The sequence below is a fragment of the Stomoxys calcitrans genome, chromosome 5 (genome assembly GCF_963082655.1).
Source record: "Stomoxys calcitrans chromosome 5, idStoCalc2.1, whole genome shotgun sequence".
Taxonomy (NCBI): Eukaryota; Metazoa; Arthropoda; class Insecta; order Diptera; family Muscidae; genus Stomoxys; species Stomoxys calcitrans.
Window position 1 is genome coordinate 87,962,303 of NC_081556.1, and position 20,270 is coordinate 87,982,572.

At 40.2% G+C, this 20,270-nt stretch overlaps 1 protein-coding gene across 1 annotated transcript; it reads right to left on the reverse strand.

Moving 5' to 3' along the window:
- Positions 1–1,264: 1,264 nt before the first annotated feature.
- On the reverse strand, positions 1,265–16,649 carry LOC131997949 (caspase-1-like). The gene is made up of 3 exons (XM_059369840.1): positions 16,469–16,649; positions 10,316–10,591; positions 1,265–1,485 (listed from the first exon to the last, which is right to left on the reverse strand). Exons 1-3 carry the CDS (start codon positions 16,647–16,649, stop codon positions 1,265–1,267), a joined length of 678 nt encoding a protein of 225 aa, XP_059225823.1.
- Between the last annotated feature and the right edge of the window lie 3,621 nt (positions 16,650–20,270).

Sequence of the window (20,270 nt, forward strand, 5' to 3'; positions counted from 1 at the left end):
TGTTTACAAAGAAAAGATTTTCCGAACGAGGAAATGTGTTTATGTGTTATGTAAGAAAATCTTTAATGAAATTCGACAAGTCAAATTGCATAATTGCAAAAAGGGTGGGCATTAGGTGTGTGCTTCACACTGAAATACACATGTTTTTCACGATAAATTTTTTGAAAAACTACAAAAATATCACGGATAACAAAACACGTTTATTAAAATTTCATCATATAGACGGACAGACTAACCTCTGCGCTACGGTGGCCTATTTTCCCAACTTATGTAATGTGAACTTTATAATTAAATTGAACCTACCTTGCAATAGTAAGGTCACTCAATCCCGACTCTACTGAACTATTGGGTTGCCTAAAAAGTAATTGCGGATTTTTTAAAAGAAAGTAAATGCATTTTTAATGAAACTTAGAATGAACTTTAATCAAATATATAATTGCCATTTTCTTCGATAACCTTTTGCCATCTTCCTGACAAATTTAGTATTCCACGCTCATAGAACTTCTGGCCTTTATCTGCAAAAAACTGAACCAAGTGCGATTTTATAGCCTCATCATTGCCGAAAGTTTTACCATTTAAGGAGTTCTGCAAAGATCGAAATAAATGGTAGTCTGATGGTGCAAGGTCAGGGCTATATGGTGGATGCATCAAAAGTTACCAGCCAAACTTACTCAGTTTTTGGCGAGTGACCAAAGATGTGTGAGGTCTAGGGTTGCCCTGGTGGAATATGACTGATCGCTTCTCCTTGATGGCTGTATTCAATTTGTCCAATTGTTGACAGTAAACATCCGAATTAATCGTTTGGTTCCTTGGAAGCAGCTCAAAATATACCACACCCTTCCAATCCCACCAAACAGACAGCATAACCTTTTTTTGGTGGATATCAGCCTTTGAAGTGGTTTGAGCTGGTTCACCAAGCTTGGACCATGATCGTTTTCGACTAACGTTGTTGTAAACAATCTATTTTTCATCTCCAGTTATGATTCGTTTTAAAAACGGATCGAATTCATTGCGTTTAAGGTAATTGACGCCAAACAAACAAATGTAACAAAATTTCGCGCACTTTTTTTCTAAAGCAAGCTAAAAGTAACAGCTGATAACTGACAGAAGAAAGAATGCAATAACAGAGTCACAAGCCGTTGAAAAAATTTGTCAACGCCGACTATATTACCGACAATTACTTTTTGGGCAACCCAATATTATACACCAGTGCTTTCTACTTAAAGTTATTCAAACAACTCAATTTATTTATTTAATTACTCAATTAGACAAAACGTACATTATGCAGCAACGTGGAGGTAAAACTTGGAGGTAAAATTTGCTTTCTCCAATTATCTTTATAATTTTCTTCAAGATAAAGCGCTACATTCCGATTTACGAATGTCAATAATGTCACCAAGTCCTCATAAGTGCCATGGTTGATTAGAATCTCAGCTAACTCCTGTAAAAATACTGATCTGGGAACAGAGCATAAGGACACATAATCTGGAATAATAATAAAAAAAAAGAAAAAAATGGTACACATCATAATTGTATTCCAAATTCAAATATAAACTTAGATTCTAAACTTATCAAATAGTGTGCTATGCTTTTCATATTCGGTGTTTTACATCATAGTATTACTATGTCTTCCATATCCAATGTTTATTCTAAAACCAAATAACATAGCATGCAGAAACATATAACAAGTAAAAGCGTGCCTATTGGCCGGGCCGAATCTTCGGAACACACCACCATGGATTCTACAAAAAATATATGCAAAATAATTTTATTCGAAGGCCACAATTTTATTCTACATACAAAACTTCTGTAAAACCAGCAAGAATTAAAGCTTCTAGGAACCGAACAAGGATGATCCAGAGACCGGTTTTCATGGATCGTATTTGGCACAATTGTTGGAAGTTGGAATGGCAAATTTCAGCTAAATCGGACAAAAATTTCGGCCTGTAAGAACTCAAGAAGTCAAATCGGGAGTTCGGTTTATATGGGAGCTATATCAAGTTCTAGGCCTATTCGAACCGTACTTGGCACAGTTATTGAAAGTAATAACAAAACACTTACTTTACTTTAATTGGCTATGACAGAATATTTCTTACACTAGCCGAACGTAGAATAGCGTTCCAAGCGCCTCGATCTTCTGCGCTCATTCTAAAATCTCTGACACCAAGTTTCGAGGTGTCTCCCACCACTTGATCTTTCCATCGGGCTTTTGGTCTTCCCGGTTTGCGTGTACCACCCTGTTTGCCTTCAAAAGACTTCTTTGCTGGAGCTTCTTCATCCATTCTAACAACATGACCTAGCCAACGCAGACGTTGTATTTTGATGCGTGTAACTATGCTATAGTCGTCATACAGCTCATGGTTCATACTTCGCCTATATTCTCCATTAATGCAAACTGCTCTATATATATCACGAATAATCTTTCTCTCAAATACTCCAAGTACTGCCTCATCTGCTTTTACAAGTACCCATGCTTCAGAACCATATAACAGCACGGGTAGTATCAGTGTCCTGTATAGTGTAATCTTCGTCTGTCGCGAGGTGGCCTTGTTTCTAAACTGCTTACTTAGTCCAAAGTAGCATCTGTTTGCCAGTATTATTCCTTGCTTAATCTCAAAACTGGTGTCATTCGTTTAGGTTATGACGGTGCCGAGGTAGATAAAGTTACTGACTGTCTCAAAGTTGTGGTTCCCAACTTTCTCCATTTTCTTCATCTGCTCGGTTGTGCAAGGCTTTTTGGGGGTTGAAACCATTCATTACGTCTTATCTCCATTTTCTGCCAGACCCATTTTCATTGACTCTCTTTCGATTCTTTCAAAGGCTGCAGTTACTACTTCCGGTGACCGACCTATATGATATCGATATCGTCGGCATAGGCGAGTAGTGTGTGATTAGTGTGCCATATCTATTCACATCTGCATCTCGTATAATCCTCTCCAGCGGGACATTAAGGAGATCACACTATAGGCAGTTTCCTTGTCTGAAACCTCGTTTGGTATTAAATGGTTCGGAGAGATTCTTTCCTATTCTTACTGAGGAGCGCGTATCAGCAAGTGTCATCCTGCAGAGTCTTATCAATTTTGCAGGGATACCAAACTCAGACATGGCTTGAAATACTTGTGAGCGTAAAGGAGTATCGAAGGCGGCTTTGTAGTCAACAATGAGATGGTAGGTGTTGATTTGTCCTTCTTGGATCTTTTCCAGGATTTTGCGCTGTGAATATCTGGTCTAGGGTGGATTTACCTGGTCTAAAACCGCCTTGATAGGGCCCAATTATCTCATTGACTTAAGGTTTTAATCTTTCACACAGTACGCTCGAGAGTATCTTGTATGCGATGGGGAGGAGACTTATTCCTCTGTCCGTCTTGTCGCCTTTCTTGTGTACGGGATATAGTATGCTGAGGTTCCAATCATCGGGTAAGCATTCTTCTAGCCAGATAAGCTGATGCATACGCCTTATCAGCTTGTCGCCTCCGGTCTTAAATAGTTCAGCGGGTAACCCGTCGGCTCCTTCTGCCTTGTTGTTCTTTAGTCGGGTTACTGCTACTTGGACCTCATTCTGACTAGGAGGTAAACATTCTATACCATCATCAGGGATTGGTTCTGCGGTATCCTCTTCGCCGCCAACGTCGGACACTAGCAGTTGGGTAAAAAGTTCTTTCCATATTCTCATCATGTTATCTGTGTCAGTTACCAGATTTCCTTCTTCTGCAGGAGGATGTGCCTGCACCAAAGCCATCGGTTTGATGTTTAATTCTTTGGTAGAATTTCCGGACTTCATTCTGACTCCTGTACATCTCAATTCGCTCACACTTACGTCTTTCCATTTCTTTTTTCTTTCTGCGGAATAGACGTTTCTCCTCTCTCCTTTTCTCCCGATACTTCTCCTTCATCTGGCGCGTAGCTACTGATTGCAGGGTCGTACCATGGGTTTCTTGGAGGAGGCTTCCGGTACCCAAGTAAGGATTTCGCGGCATTTTCCATGGAGTGGGCAATAGTTTGCCACTGCGCCATTATATCATCGGAACAAGGAGTGGAGTATGTCGCTGCTATTGGTTGTGTTTCAATGTCCAGCTTCCGTGCAGTGTCAGATCGTACTTTCCTCGCCGTGTTCAAACGGGTTCGAACCTTTGCTGCAACAAGGTAATGATCCGAATCTATATTCGCTTCACGGATCGATCGTACATCTAACACGCTGGATGAATGCCTTCCATCTATCACAAGGTGATCAATTTGGTTTCTCGTGTTTTGATCGGGTGACAGCCATGTGGTTTTGTGAATAGTTATATTGGTTTGCCCAAAAAGTAATTGCGAATTTTTTAAAAGAAAGTAAATGCATTTTTAATAAGACTTAGAATGAACTTTAATCAAATATACTTTTTTACACTTTTTTTCTAAGGCAAGCTAAAAGTAACAGCTGATAACTTACAGAAGAAAGAATGCAATTACAGAGTCACAAGCTGTGAAAAAGTTTGTCAACGCCGACTATATGAAAAATTCGCAATTACTTTTTGGGCAACCATATGTTGATATCTGGTGCTTCTAACTACAATGGTTTTTGCCGCGGCGAAATCTATCAGCCTCAACCCATTACTGGGCGTTATTTCATGGAGGCTAAACTTTCCGACTGTTGGACCAAAAATGTCTTCCTTCCCTATCTTCGCATTAAAATCTCCCAGAACGATTTTAATATCGTAGAAAATATCCTTGGTCTGCTCGTCTTTGTCTTCCGTCGGGGCATGGGCACAAATAAGGCTGATGTTGAAGCATTTGGCTGTTATGCGGATTGTGGCTAGCCTCTCGTCCACCGGAGTAAAGCTGGAGACAAGGTATTCCAGTCTCCGACTAACCACAAATCCACAGCCAAATTCAGGTCTCGTGTTATGGCAGCTATAGTATAGTTCGTCACCGTTTGGTGTTGTAGTGACGCCATTCCCAGTCCATCGCACTTCCTGTAAGGCGGTAATATCTGGCTTGTACATCTCTAATACATCCACCAGCACATATACTACACCTTCTCTATAAAGAGTGCGGACATTCCAGGTGCAGATTCGCAAATCATGGTCCTTTTTTCGTTTGCGTTTTTACTATTCCTCGGCCGCATTTGCAGCTACTCCGTATAAAAACGGAGCTTTCCACCATCCGCAACCTGTGGACGCGCCTGGTAGCTTTCAGCTAAGCTTCAGCCTAAACAAACAAAATTTGGACAAAAATTGCGGCTTGTAAGGTTTCAAGAAGTCAAATCGGGAGATAGGTTTATATGGGAGCTATTTCAGGTTTCAGATCGATTTGTACCGTACTTGGCACAGTTATTGGAAGTCATAACAGAACACTATGTGCAAAATTTGAGCCAAATCGAACAAAAATTGCGGCTTGTAAGGGCTCAATTTGGGTCAAATCCGGGAGATCGGTTTATATGGGAGCTATATCAGGCTATAGACCGATTCGGACCGTACTTTGCACAGTTGTTGGAAGTCATTGCATTTTTATACCACCATAGAATGGCGGTTGCAACGTCCCATCCTATGAGGGAGAAAATTTTTTTTTTTTGCAAATACACTCGAAAAAAGTTATCCAATGATTGAGTTAAAATAAACTACTTTTGAATAAAGTTGAACTTCATAAAGCGCTAATGGGAATGGGCAAGCACAACGAAACACGTGTTAATGCACAAACTTGGCGATACCAGTAAGGACAATGGCGATAGATTGGTTGATTTCTGTGCAAGAAACCGGATCTTTATTTGAGGCACAAAATTCCCCCATAAAAATGTGCATAAATATTCTTGGGAATCACCAGATGGGAACACCCGTAATCAAATCGACCACGTACTTATCAGCAAACATTTGCTGGGTTCGCTGATGGATGTGAAAACTAGGCGAGGAGCCCAAATCTATAGTGACCATGCACAAAGTCCAACCTCTTAAACTAAACCTCTATATTAATAATATTAATATAGAGGACTAAATATCGTGCCTCCGCCTCGCTGGTCAAACGCCTATTTCGCAAAGATAAGCGAATATATTTAATAGGCTGGCAGAGCAACCCGAAAATGCAGCTACTATTGGAAACATGCGTGATGTCTACGAGTTAGTAAAACAAATGAGCGGCAACAACATAGGGCCAACGGCAATAATAATAGATGAGGACGGTTCGGAATTAACACCACCCGAACAACAATTAGAGCGATGGCGAGGATTCTTCAGCTCCGAAGAATCAGCAACCGAGGACGTAAGCTCAGACCTTCTTAATCCCCCTGTGCGCCGAAAACCACGCAAACCACACAACCTACGGCCACACCCACCTGCGAAGAAACTAAGGCCCTTCTGCTCTCACTCAAAAACGGAAAATCAGCTGGGGCATACCACATAGCTCAACGATCACCCCAATAATCAAGGAGGCCTGGGATACAAACGCTACTCCCACGGAATGAAAGAAAGTGATGATGGTCACAATCCCAAAGAAGGGTGACATTGCAAAACGCAATAAATAAAGTGATGGAAAGTCTTCATGTGAAGTGTATTTCGCTTGCACTTGACAGCATTTTGAAGAAGAACTGGCAGTTTTCGTCCAGAACGTTCTTGTGCCGACCTCATTAACTCCCTGCGCATAATCATTGAACAGTCTGCAGAACTTAATACACACCTATACCTTTTATTCATAGACTTCGAGCGTGCTTTTGACACAGTTTCACGAAGTTCAATGTGTAGCACGTTGTTGGATAGGGGCATCCCTAAAAAATTCGGGACACTAATGAAGAAGCTGTATGGGGATGCTGAAGTTTCAGTCCGTTTCAATTGGAAAAGAGAGCCGACCTTTCGGGATCGACAAAGGTGTGAAGCAGGGTTGCATTCTGTCACCGACGCTATTTTTAATTTTATTAAATTCCGTATTAGAAGCAACTAATGCACCCGAGGCACCCTATGGCATACGCTGGGGTATTTCTCGGAGACATCGACTACGCGGATGCTATATGCCTCTTTGCTCATCGCTTCGAGCACATAAAGGCGAAACTGGAACGACTTGAATCGGAAAGCACTCATTGATGTGTGAGAAGTTTGCCCCTGCTCGGTTCCTGGGCAAATTTTTACTCTACTCCCAAATACATTTCTTTGAGTCTTATATTACCGTATTGGTAAATAATTCCGGTTTGGCGGGTGTTTGGGGGGTCGTCAATTGGTCATTAAAGTAAATTTAACATTCGTGTTCTACTTTCAAAAACTTTTCATATGAGCCCCATTATGGCATGGTAGGTAAATAAGATACCAAATTCGATCTTTACTCTCATATACCGTTGATTTGAGCTCCATATTGCTATAGTCGGAAATGAAGTTCAATTTAGAGGGTGACTTATGGCGTATCTCCATGCACTTGGCTCCAAAATTGGATATCAAATTCGTTTTCTACCCTCAAATACCTTTCATTTGAGTCCCATATTGGCATAATGGGTCAATTAACCTATTCGACGTATTTTTAAGAGGAAAAGCGCCACCTAGCCTAGACTGACATGTCCATTTGGGGGTATTTGGGTGTGGGGCGACCTCCCATTACTTTAACCTATTTTTTTATGCCATATTTGTAATCTATTGCCGAATACTTTTCATTTGACTCCTATTTTGCCTATCAGTACACTTTTGTTTATATATCCTATGTTTCCTTCCTCAATAACCTACACAATCTGTGAAATTTTTAAGAAAATCGGTTCAGCCGTTTTTGATTCTACGGAACAAACAAACAAACCGAGTCTCATATAGTCATGATTGGTCTAACGCCCATGCAAATTTGCAAATTTTGCCCATGAACATTTCACTAAAGAACAACGGCAAACTTCTCACATATCAATGAGTGTAGTCCGATTCAAGTTTAAGCTCAATGATAAGGGGCCTCCTTTTTATAGGCGAGTCCGAACGGGGTTCTGCAGTGCGACACCTCTTTGGAGAGAAGTTTTACATGGCATAGTACCTCACAAATGTTGCCAGCATTAGGGGGGGAAAACCACAGCTGAAAATTTTTTCCGATGGTCTCGCCAGGATTCGAAGCCAGGCGTTCAGCGTCATAGGCGGACATGCTAGCCTCTGCGCTACGGTGGCCTCCAAACGTCCATTTGGGGCCTTTTGTGTGGTGGAGTGACCCCCTACATTTAGATCTGACTTACTCTCGAATACCTTTCATTTGAGCCCCATGGTGTTATGGACGTTCAATTTGTCTGCTTTTAGAAGTTTTGGGGTTAGGGCGACTTCCTGGGTGCTTGGACCCAAATTTATAAAGCCTTTTCTTTTTTCCTGACTATATTCGTAATCTACTCCCGAATACATTTCATTTGAGACCCATTTTGTCATGCTAAGATCCATTGCAGTATGGATCATTTAAGATCCATACTCCCAAGCAATTTCAGGTTATAGACCGATTTGGACCGTACTTGGCACAGTTGTTGAAAGTTATAACAGAACACTATATGCAAAATTTCAGCCAAATTGGAAAAAAATGCGTCTTGTAACGGCACACGGTTTATATGGGAGCAATATCAGGTTATAGATCGATTTGAACCGTACTTCACACAGTTGTTGGAAGTCATAACAAAACACTACGTACAAAATTTCAGCTAAATCGGAAGAAGACAAATCGGGAGATCGGTTTATATGGGAGCTGTATCTAAATCTGAACCGATATGGCTTATTTGCAATTCCCAATGACCTTCATCAATATTAAGTATCTGTGATTAATATCGTGATTTTGACAGACGGATGGATATGGCTAGATCGACTCAGAACGTCGACACTATCAAGAATATATACTTTGGGAGGTCTTAGACGAATATTTCGTTTACACCCCAAATGTACACTGAACATAGCAACAAAATTTTTTGGGTGAATATGCAAATTTTGGGGTCTATTTGCATACTGATGTTTGGGGCGAAATCATATTTTGAAAATGCGCCCTAAATTGGCCGCCTAAATTGTCTGAATTGGTGTATAAATTGTACTTATTTTTGGGGTTATTTTTATACCCACCACCGAACGATGGGGATATATTCATTTTGTCATTCCGTTTGCAACACATCGAAATATCCATTTCCGGCCCTATAAAGTATATATATTCTTGGTCAGCGTAAAAGTCTAAGACGATCTAGACATGTCCGTCCGTCTGTCTATTGAAATCACGCTACAGTCTTTAAAAATAGAGATATTGAACTTAAACTTTGCACAGATTCTTTTTTTGTCCATAAGCAGGTTAAGTTCGAAGAACATATCTTAATATAGCCCCCATATAGACCGATCCGCGCTTTTAGGGTCTTAGGCCCATAAAAGACACATTTATTATCCGATTTTGCTGAAATTTGGGACAGTGAGTTGTCCTAGGCCCTTTGACATACTTCTTCAATTTGGCCCTGATCGGTACAGATTTGGATATAGCTGCCATATAGACCGATCCTCCGATTTAGGGTCTTAGGCCCATAAAAGCCACATTTATTATCCGATTTTGCTGAAATGTGGGACAATGAGTTGTGTTAGGCCCTTCAATATCCTTCGTTAATTTGGTCCAGATCGGTTCAGATTTGGATATAGCTGCCATATAGACCGATCCGCCGATTTAGGGTCTTCGGCCCATAAAAGCCACATTTATTATCCGATTTTGCTGAAATTTGGGACAGTGAGTTGTGTTAGGCCCCTCGACATCCTTCGTTGGTTTGGCCCAGATCGGTTCAGATTTGGATATAGCTGCCATATAGACCGATCCTCCGATTTAGGGTCTTAGGCCCATAAAAACCACATTTATTATCCGATTTTGCTGAAATTTGGTACAGTGAGTTGTGTAAGGCCCCTCGACATCCTTCGTTAGTTTGGCCCAGATCGGTCCAGATTTGGATATAGCTGCTATATAGACCGATCTCTCGGTTATAGGTTTTGGGGCCATAATAGGCGCATTTTTGTCCGATTTTGCCGAAATTTGAGACAGTGAGTTGCGTTAGGCTTTTCGACATCCGTGTCGCAAATGGGTCATATCGATTTATTTTTAGTTATAGCTTCTAAAAAGACCAATATTTTGTTATTTACAATTGAACCATGACTTGTACCGATTAGTATTTGGTCCAAATCGGAACATATTTCGATATAACTGCTATGGGACATAAGGTATGCAATTTACACCGGATTTTGATGAAAGTTGGTTTACATATATACCCGAGGTGGTGGGTATCCAAAGTTCGGCCCGGCCAAACTTAAAGCCTTGTTTACCCTAAATTTGGGGTCTATTTTCGGTTTCAATTTGCGGAGTATTATATTTGTTTACTCGCATAATAACAAATCTTACTTACCAGGAACACTGGAATATGCTACTAGGAAATCGGCATGAAGTGGTAAATACACATCCCTTGTATCCGTACAAACACTAGAGTCATTGGCACTTTCAGCCTGGATAAAAAATAACTTTGGCTTACCCGCCAAGCTAGGACATCGATCGGGAGTAAAGAATTTAAGCAGTTTATCTGCATCATAGGTATCATCGTAAGCCCGGAGATTTCCTTCACGACTTAATTTGGTTGATATGATAATCGCAATACAATTTCTGCCAGCGTGATCCATTTTAGCATCTTTTTTAGAACAAAAACAGAAAAGCATAATTAGTGAATTGAGTAGTTTTAAAACTCTTTATTAAAAAAAATATTTTAATTGGATGATAGAAAGTTTGGCCCCAAGAAATAAAGTAAGTTAGAACATGTGTAAAGAAAGTTAGAACATGATATACGCTATATGGGGAGCAGCAGCAAAACATTCAGGGTGTATTTTCGTTTTGGACAATTTTTCCTGCAACAGTTGGGGCTAATTTAGGTTAAACACACGCAAATGCCAATTTATCAATTAAAATTGGTGGGTCATAATTAATGGAGCTTATTTTAATTTTACTCCACAGAAAAACTATTGACTTAAATTTGATCAATTCAACATGGTATTGATCGATAATAACATGTTCAACAAACAAAACGATTATTTTGACAATTTGTATACCCACCACCATAGGAAGGGGTGGTTACGGTTACATTCCGTTTGTAACACATCGAAATATACGATACGTCTAAGACCCCATAAAGTACATATATTCTGGACGTTCTGAGTCGATCTAGCCATGTCCGTCCGTCCGTCTGACCGTACGACGAAATAACGATAGCGGTCGAACGCGTAAAGCTAGCTACTTGAAATTTTGCACAGATACTTAATATTGATGTAGGTCGTTGGGGATTGCAAACGGGCCATATCGGTTTAGATTTGTATACAGTTCCCATATAAACCGGCCTCTCGATTCGACTTCTTTAGCCCCTGGAAGCCCCAATTTTTTTTCGGTTCTGTTATGACCTCTAAGAACTGTACCAAGTACGGTCCAAATCGGTCCATAACCTGATATGGCTCCCATATAAACCGATTTCCTGATTTGACTTCTTGATCCCCGGGGAGCTGCTATTTTTGTCCGATTCTAAACTTTTGTCAAACCAGCAAAACTTAAAGCTTCTAAGAACTGAACAAGGATGATCGAGAGACTGGTTTACATGGGAGCTATATCAGGTTCTTGATTGAACCGTACTTTGTACAGTTGTTGGAAGTCATAACAGAACACCATGTGCAAAATTTCAGCCACATCGGATAAAAATTATGGCTTTCAGGGGCTCAAGAAGTCAAAACGGGAGATCGGTTTATATGGGAGCTATACCAGGTTATAAACCGATTTGGACCGTCATTGACACAGTTGTTTGAGGTCATAATAAAATGTTATGTGCAAAATTTTAGCCAAATTGTGGCTTCCAGGGGCTCAATCCTCAATGACCTACACCAATATTAAGTATCTGTGCAAAATTACAAACGGCTAGCTCTACGCGTTCGACCGCTATCGTGGTTTCGACAGACGGACGGACATGGCTGGATCGAATCAGAATGTCGAGAGGATCCAGAATATAAACACTTTATGGGGTGCCAGATCAATATTTCGAGGTGTTACAAACGAAATGACTAGATTAGTATACACCCATCCTATGGTGATGGGTATAATAATTTTTGCGTAAAAATTACCAAATGCAAAATTCCGTCAAAAGTAACAAATTCACGATTAACGTTCAATAGTGAAACGAAATTCTACATATTGGGTTGCCCAAAAAGTAATTGCAGATTTTTTAAAAGAGAGTAAATGCATTTTTACACCTTTTTCTAAAGCAAGCTAAAAGTAGCAGCTGAGAACTGACAGAAGAAAGAATGCAATTACAGAGTCACAAGCTGTGAAAAAATTTGTCAACGCCGACTATATGAAAAATCCGCAATTACTTTTTGGGCAACCCAATAGTTACTTTAAAACCAATAAGAAAGGGCGAAAGTCGGGTGGTGCCGACTGTATAATACCCTACACCTACCCTTTAAACACAATGTGGGACCTATATGCAATTCTGAACCAATTTTGATGGACCTCGGCGAGCAAATATGTTCAAACTGTAATAACTACGGTTGACAAATGACAACATTATTGCAAATTACCCAATATCTGATGAACATATATATGGGAGCTATATCTATTTCTGAACTGATTTCGAGAAAAACATCTCCGATAATGTAGTAGTCCGTGAGGAAAGCGTTGTGCAAAATTTTGGCAAGATTGGTCAAACAATGCGCTTGCAGTGGCTCTTGGGGTGAAAATCTGGCCATATACATATATGACAGCTATATGTAAATCTGGGCCGATTTCTATAAAATTCACCAGTTATATTGATAGTCATAACAAAATCCATCCTACAAAATTTCGACAAAATCGGTTAACTAATGAGCACTTTTTTTGCAATATTTCTCAAAATCAGACGAACTTATATATGAGAGCTATACCTAAATCCGAACCGATTTCGAGCAAACTCCTCAGATACTGTGGCAGTCGTTGAGGAATGCGTCGTACAAAATGTTGGTAAAATAGGTCAATAAATGCTCTTGTTGTGACTCTAGAGGTTAAAATCGAGCGATATATATATAGCTAAATCTGAACCGATTTCCATGAAATTTACAATGAAATTCACCTGCCAAATTTCAAGAAAATCGGTTAACAAAATACCATTTTATTGCAATATTACTGCAAATCGGACGAACATATATACGGGAGCTATATCTAAATCTGCGAGAGAATATGACCGCTGCCCCGCCCATGATATTAAAATCGTTCTGGGAGATTTTAATGCGAAAATGGGGAAGAAAGACATTTTTGGTCCAACAGTCGGAAAGTTTAGCCTCCAAGAGATAACGCCCAGTAATGGGTTGAGGCTGATAGATTTCGCCGCGGCAAAAAACATGGTAGTTAGTAGCACCAGATTTCAACATAAAAAAATCCACAAAGCCACATGGCTGTCACCCGATCAAAACACGAGAAACCAAATTGATCACCTTGTGATAGATGGAAGGCATTCATCCAGCGTGTTAGATGTACGATCGATCCGTGAAGCGAATATAGATTCGGATCATTACCTTGTTGCAGCAAAGGTTCGCACCCGTTTGCACATGGCGAGGAAGTACGATCTGACACTGCACGGTACGACCAAGAGTGTCGAGATGCTACTGAAGCCAAGAATGCGGCATATAGAGCAACCCTGCAATCAATAGCAACGCGCCAGATGAAGGAAAGGTATCGGGAGAAAAGGAGAGAGGAGAAACGTCTATTCCGCAGAAGGAAAAAGGAAATGGAAAGACTTGAGTATGAGCGAATTGAGATGTACAAGAGTCAAAATGAAGTCCGGAAATTCTACCAAAGAATTAAACACCAAACCGATGGTTTTGGTGCAGGCACATCCTCCTGCAGAGACAAAGAAGGAAATCTGGTAACTGACACAGACAACATGCTGAGGATATGGAAAGAACATTTTACCCAACTGCTAGTGTCCGATGTTGGCGGCGAGGAGGATACCGCAGAACCAATACCTGGTGATGGTATAGAATGTTTACCTCCGTCAGAATGAGGTCCAAGTAGCAGTAACCCGACTAAAGAACAACAAGGCAGCAGGAGTCGACGGGTTACCCGCTGAACTATTTAAGACCGGAGGCGACAAGCTGATAAGGCGTATGCATCAGCCTAACTGCGCAATCTGGCTAGAAGAACGCATACCCGATGATTGGAACCTCAGCATACTTTGTCTCGTACACAAGAAAGGAGACAAGACGGAATGTGCCAACTACAGAGGAATAAGTCTCCTCCCCATCGCATACAAGATACTATCGAGCGTACTGTGTGAACGATTAAAACCTAAAGTCAATGAGATAATTGGGCCCTATCAATGCGGCTTTAGACCAGGTAAATCCACCCTAGACCAGATATTCACACTGCGCCAAATCCTGGAAAAGACCCGAGAAGGACAAATCAACACCTACTATCTCTTTGTTGACTACAAAGCCGCCTTGGTATCTCTGCAAAATTAATAAAACTCTGCAGGATGACACTTGCTGATACGCGTTCCTCAGTAAGAATAGAAAAGAATCTCTCCGAACCATTTAATACCAAACGAGGTTTCAGACAAGGAGACAGCCTCTCGTGTGATCTCTTTAATATCCTGCTGGAGAAGATTATACGAGATGCAGAAGTGAATAGATATGGCACACTAATCACAAGAGAGCACATGCTACTCGTCTATGCCGACTATATCGATATCATAGTTCGGTCACCGGAAGTAGTAACTGCAGCCTTTGAAGGAATCGAAAGAGAGTCAGTGAAAATGGGTCTGGCAGTAAATGGAGATAAGACGAAATGGATGGTTTCAATTCCCAAAAAGCCTTGCACAACCGAGCAGATAAAGAAAATGGAGAAAGTTGGGAACCACACCAGTAACTTTATCTACCTCGACACCGCCATAACCGAAACGAATGACACCAGTTTTGAGATTAAGCTAAGACTAATACTGGCAAACAGAAGCTACTGTGGACAATGTTAGCAGTTTAGAAACAAGGCCATCTCTCGACAGACGAAGACTACACTTTACAAGACATTGATACTACCCGTGTTGTTATATGGTTCTGAAGCATGGGTACTTGTGAAAGCAGATGAGGCAGTGCTTGGAGTATTTGAGAGAAAGATTCTTCGTAAAATATATGGAGTAGTTTGCGTTAACGGAGAATATAGGCGACGTAGGAACCACGAGCTGTATGACGACGATATCATAGTTACACGCATCAAAATACAACGGCTGCGTTGGCTAGGTCATGTTGTCAGAATAGATGAAGAAGCTCCAGCAAAGAAGTCTTTTGAAGGCAAACACGGCGGTACACGCAAACCGGGAAGACCAAAAGCCCGATGGAAAGATCAAGTGGTGCGAGACACCTCGAAACTTGGTGTCAGAGATTTTAGAATGAGCGCAGAAGATCGAGGCGCTTGGAACGCTATTCTACGTTTGGCTAGTGGAAGAAATATTCTGTCATAGCCAATTAAAGTAAGTAAAGTGTATCAAAATCTAAACCGATTTTGACCAAACTCTATGTATATTGTGGTAGTCATCGAAGAAAGCATTGTGCAACATTTTGGCAAGATTGGTGTATATATATATGCTTGCTGTGGCTCTAGGAGTGAAAAACGGGCGATATATATATATATATATATATATATATATATATGTATATGACAGCTATATCTAAATCTGAACTGGTTTCGAGCAAACTTTATAGACATTGAGGAAGTAGTCGAGGAAAGCGTTGTGCAATATTTTGCAGTGGAGTGAACATCGGGCTATATATATATATACATATATATATGAGAGCTATATCTAAATTTGAACCGATTTCCGACATCAGTAGTGTCGAGAGTCGTAAAAAAATCCTTCCTGCCAAATTTCGAGAGAATCGGTTAACAAATGACCATTTTATCCCATTATTACTGAAAATCGGACGAACATATATATGGGAGCTATATCCAGATCTGCACCGATTTTTTTCCAATTTTAATAGGCTTCGCCTTTAGGCCGAAAAACATGCCTATACCAAATTTGAAGACAATCGGATGAAAACTGCGACCTGTACTTTGTACACAAATTAACAGACGGACGGACAGACAGACAGACAGACGGACATAGCTTAATCGAATCAGAAAGTGACTCTGGGTTGATCGGTATACTTATCAATGGGTCTATCTCTCATCATTTTGGGTGTTACAAACTAATTCACTAAGTTATACTACCCTACACCACAGTAGTGGTGTAGGGTATAAATAGTAATGCAAATTTACCCATGAACATTTCATTAAGGAACAGGGGCAATCTTTAACAATAGTTTTTCCCCAATAAAAGAGATTGGTTTGTGGCAAAGGTATTTCAAATTTTTTTTTTGCGTGTACGTTCGTTTTATAGTGGTATGCAAAAAATTATATACATCCATTGCTTATACTAAATATTTGCCAAAAAAACCGCTGTTTCGCCTATTTCTTCAAATGTTTAAGAGTTTTGAAGTTCAATTATATACATACTCGTACTTACATTCTTCTGTTTTGCGAATAACATCATTGGCCTTTTTGTTTAGAAATGTTTCGACTTCAAATAATTTTCTTTTGAATGCATCTTCGACATCTTTTAAATCTGCAAGCGCTCCTGGGCGTTTCGCTTTATCAGCATATTCACTATGGAAGAACAGTAAGGCATAGCCCCGATTCCGGTTCATCGTGTATTCCCTAGCAAAAGAACAACTGGGGTTTTTATTATTCTTAATAATCAAGAGACATTTCAATGGGTTGGAAACGGAATGAAAAACATGTAAAAAGGCACGGCCGAACTTTGGGTACCCACCACCTCGGCTATATATATGTCAACCACCTTTCGTCACAATCCGGTGAAAATTAGATAACTTAAGCACATATAAATATAAGTCAATTTTGTAGAAGAAAATATTGGTCTTTTTGGCAGCTTTATCCAAATATAAACCGATCTGAACCATATTAGGGTCGGATATCGGGAGGCTCAAAACAACTCACTGTTTCAAATTTCAGCAAAATCGGGTATTAAATAAAGCTTTTTGGGGCTTTAGACCCTTTATAGGCAGATCTGTCTATATGACAGCTATATCTAAATATATTCAGATCTGAACTATATTTAGGTCCTATGTTGGGAGGCCTTAAACTACTCACTGTTTCCTGTATTCCATGAAATCGGGTAATGAATGAAGCTTTTATGGGCTTTAGACCCTTTATAGGCAGATCGGTCTATATGACAGCTATATCTAAATACATTCCGATCTGAACCATATTAAGGTCGGATATCGGGAGGCTCAAAACAACTCACTGTTTCAAATTTCAGCGAAATTGGTTAAAAAATAAAGCTTTTTGGGGCTTTAGACCCTTTATCGGTAGATCGATCCATATGACAGCTGTATCAAAATATAGTCCGATCTGAACCATATTTAGGTCGGATGTCGGGAGGCTTAAAACTACTCACTGGGTATTAACTAAAGCTTTTATGGCCTTCAGACCCTTTATCGTCAGATCGTTCTATATGGCAGCTATATCTAAACATATTCCGATCTGAACCATATTTGGGTCAGATGTTTCAAATTTCAGCGAAATCGGGTAATAAAAAAAGCTTTTATGGACTTTGGACCCTTTATCGGCAGATCGGTCTATAAGACAGCTATATCTAAACATAGGCCGATCTGAACCATATTTGGTTCAGATGTCGAGAAGCCTCAAACTACTTACTGTTTCAAATTTCAGCAAAATCGGATAAAAAATAAAGCATTTCAAAGTATTAGTCCCTTTATCGGCAGATCGACCTATATAGCAGCTATATCCAAATATGGTCCGATTTTGCCAGTTCAAGAACTTAACCAGCATGCATCAAAAAGACGTATCTGTGCCAATATCTCAATTTTTGAAGGCTCTAGAGTGATTACAATAGGCGGACGGACAGACACATGGACATCGTTAAATTTCTTATAATTTTACGACGATCCGATGTATATATACTTTGAAGTATCGGAAATTGATATGTGTAGTGGTGGTGGATACGATATACAAATTAAATGATATGTACACGCAAAACATAATTCGAAATTTCCTGCAAGTTAACATATTTTGTGAAAAACTTTAGAGTTTTGTTTACAAAAACGTTGCAAAATCGTTTATACTAAATTTAAGAATGATGTTGTGACGTAGCCATATGAAACCATTTATTTTTAAACATGTAAGGAATTTCATCTGGTACTTCTTAATATATGTATTCACTAGCATTCCGGTGGACTGCTTCGCTAGCCACCATAGGATGGGGGTATACTAATCTAGTCATTCCGTTTGTAACACCTCAAAATATATTGATGTGCGACCCCATAAAGTATATACATTCTGGATCCTCTCGATATTCTGATTCGATCTAGTCATGTCCGTCCGTCCGCCTGTCGAAATCACGATAGCGGTCGAACGCGTTGAGATAGCCGCTTCAAACTTTCCACAAATACTAAATATCGATATAGGTCAGATTGCAGATTGCAAATGGGTCATATCGGTTCAGATTTGGATCTAGCTCCCATATAAACCGATCTTCCGATTTTACTTCTTGAGACCCTGGAAGCCGCATATTTTGTCCGATTTGGCTGAAATTTTGCATGAAGTGTTCTATTATGACTTCCAACATTTGTGTCAAGTACGGTCTAAATCGTTCTATAACCTGGTATAGCTGCCTTATAAGTCGATCTCCCGATTTGACTTCTTGAGCCCCTGGTTGGAAGCCTCAAGTTTCATTCCATTTGGCTGAAATTTTGCACATAGCATTCTGTTATGACCTCCAACAACTGTATCAATGACGGTCCAAATCGGTCTATAACCTGGTATAGAAGGCACAATTTTCATCAGATTTGGCTGAAATTTTGCACATGGTGTTCCCTTATGACCTTCAACAAATGTGTTAAGTGCGGTTCAAATCGGTCTATAACCTGGTATAGCTCCCATATAAACCGATGTTTTGGTTGTAGCCACATTTTCATGTGGAGGTAGTGATCCTCATCAAGCTTCTGAAGGTTAGCAAGCTCGTTCCCGTTGAAAGGACCGATCGCCGTGGGAACGGGTTGGCCATTGGTTATTTAAAGGCCCCAATAACCTGCCTTGTCATATGGAGCATCATATGTACTCAGCGTTTGTGCAAGAGCCGGTGTCTCCCGGCCTCTCACTGAGACTCTCCGCTCGACCGTTGATTATCCGCGACTACCGTTGCAGCAACTCTGTATGGAGCATTCCACTATCCGCAACCTGTGGATGCGCTCGGTAGCTCCCAGCTAAGCTTCCCTTGACAGTAATGGACACCATACAGATCGGACTTCAATGTTGCAGCTCACAGCTATCCCGTGCCGGGGGGAAAAATTTGTCAAGTCCAGTGGAGATGCCGAGGAAAAGTTGATGATGATTTTAAAAGGTGAATTAAGTGAAATGAAATGTAATTATTTTTTTAATTTACTAACGAATAGCATTTTGTTTTTGTCAAATTTAAGGCACGCCACTTGGGCTCGACTTTAAGAAGGAGGCCCCTTATCGATGACTGGCAGCCGCCTTGATGTTAAGCTTTGCATCTTCTTCTATCACTCTGAACGAATCGTCACAATTTTGGAGATATGGCGGCGAACCCATAGATATGTGAGGAAAATAACGACATCAGATTCACAGTTCACAACCTTATACATTTAATGTAACCCCATATTGGCATGATTGGTGTATACTGCCGTCTATAGGAGTGGAGGAGCGCCACACCCCATCTGCCATTTGAGCACAAATTTGAATGATCACTTGATCCCCCCATTGCTTTAATTGGTCAAATAGCCTATTGAAGGCGATTTTAGGAGGCAAAGCACCCCCTAGATTCTTTGGACACAAAGTTTAATGTCATATTCGTAATCTGCTCCCAAAGACCTTTCATTTGAGTCTCATATAGCTATGATCGTGTAAAATTCCCATTTAGGGGGCTTTTTGGGAGTGGGGCTACCCGCTAATACGTCAAACATAATTTTTTATGTCATATTCGTAATATTTTCCCGAATACCTTTCTTTTGACTCCCATATTGATATGTACGTCCAATATGTCTGTTTGGGGAACTTTTGGGTTTGGAGTGGTCTCTCTTTGGACCCAACTGATATGTACGTCCAATATCTCTGTTTGGGGAACTTTTGGGTTTGGAGTGACCCCCGGGTTCTTTGGACCCAACTTTTAATACTACATTTGTATTCTCCTCTCTAATACCTTTAATTTGATACCCATATTGTCCCGATCAGTCGACTTTGATTTTGGGTGGTGTTTTTGGGGTAAC

Excerpts from the sequence above, each read along its gene's own strand:
- LOC131997949 (XM_059369840.1), bottom strand. The coding sequence starts at position 16,649 with ATGAACCGGAATCGGGGCTATGCCTTACTGTTCTTCCATAGTGAATAT. Across the intron at positions 10,592-16,468 it reads TATTCGCAAAACAGAAGAAT|ATGCTAAAATGGATCACGCT; the intron begins GTAAGTACGAGT and ends GTTCTAAAAAAG. Across the intron at positions 1,486-10,315 it reads AGCATATTCCAGTGTTCCTG|ATTATGTGTCCTTATGCTCT; the intron begins GTAAGTAAGATT and ends TTATTATTCCAG.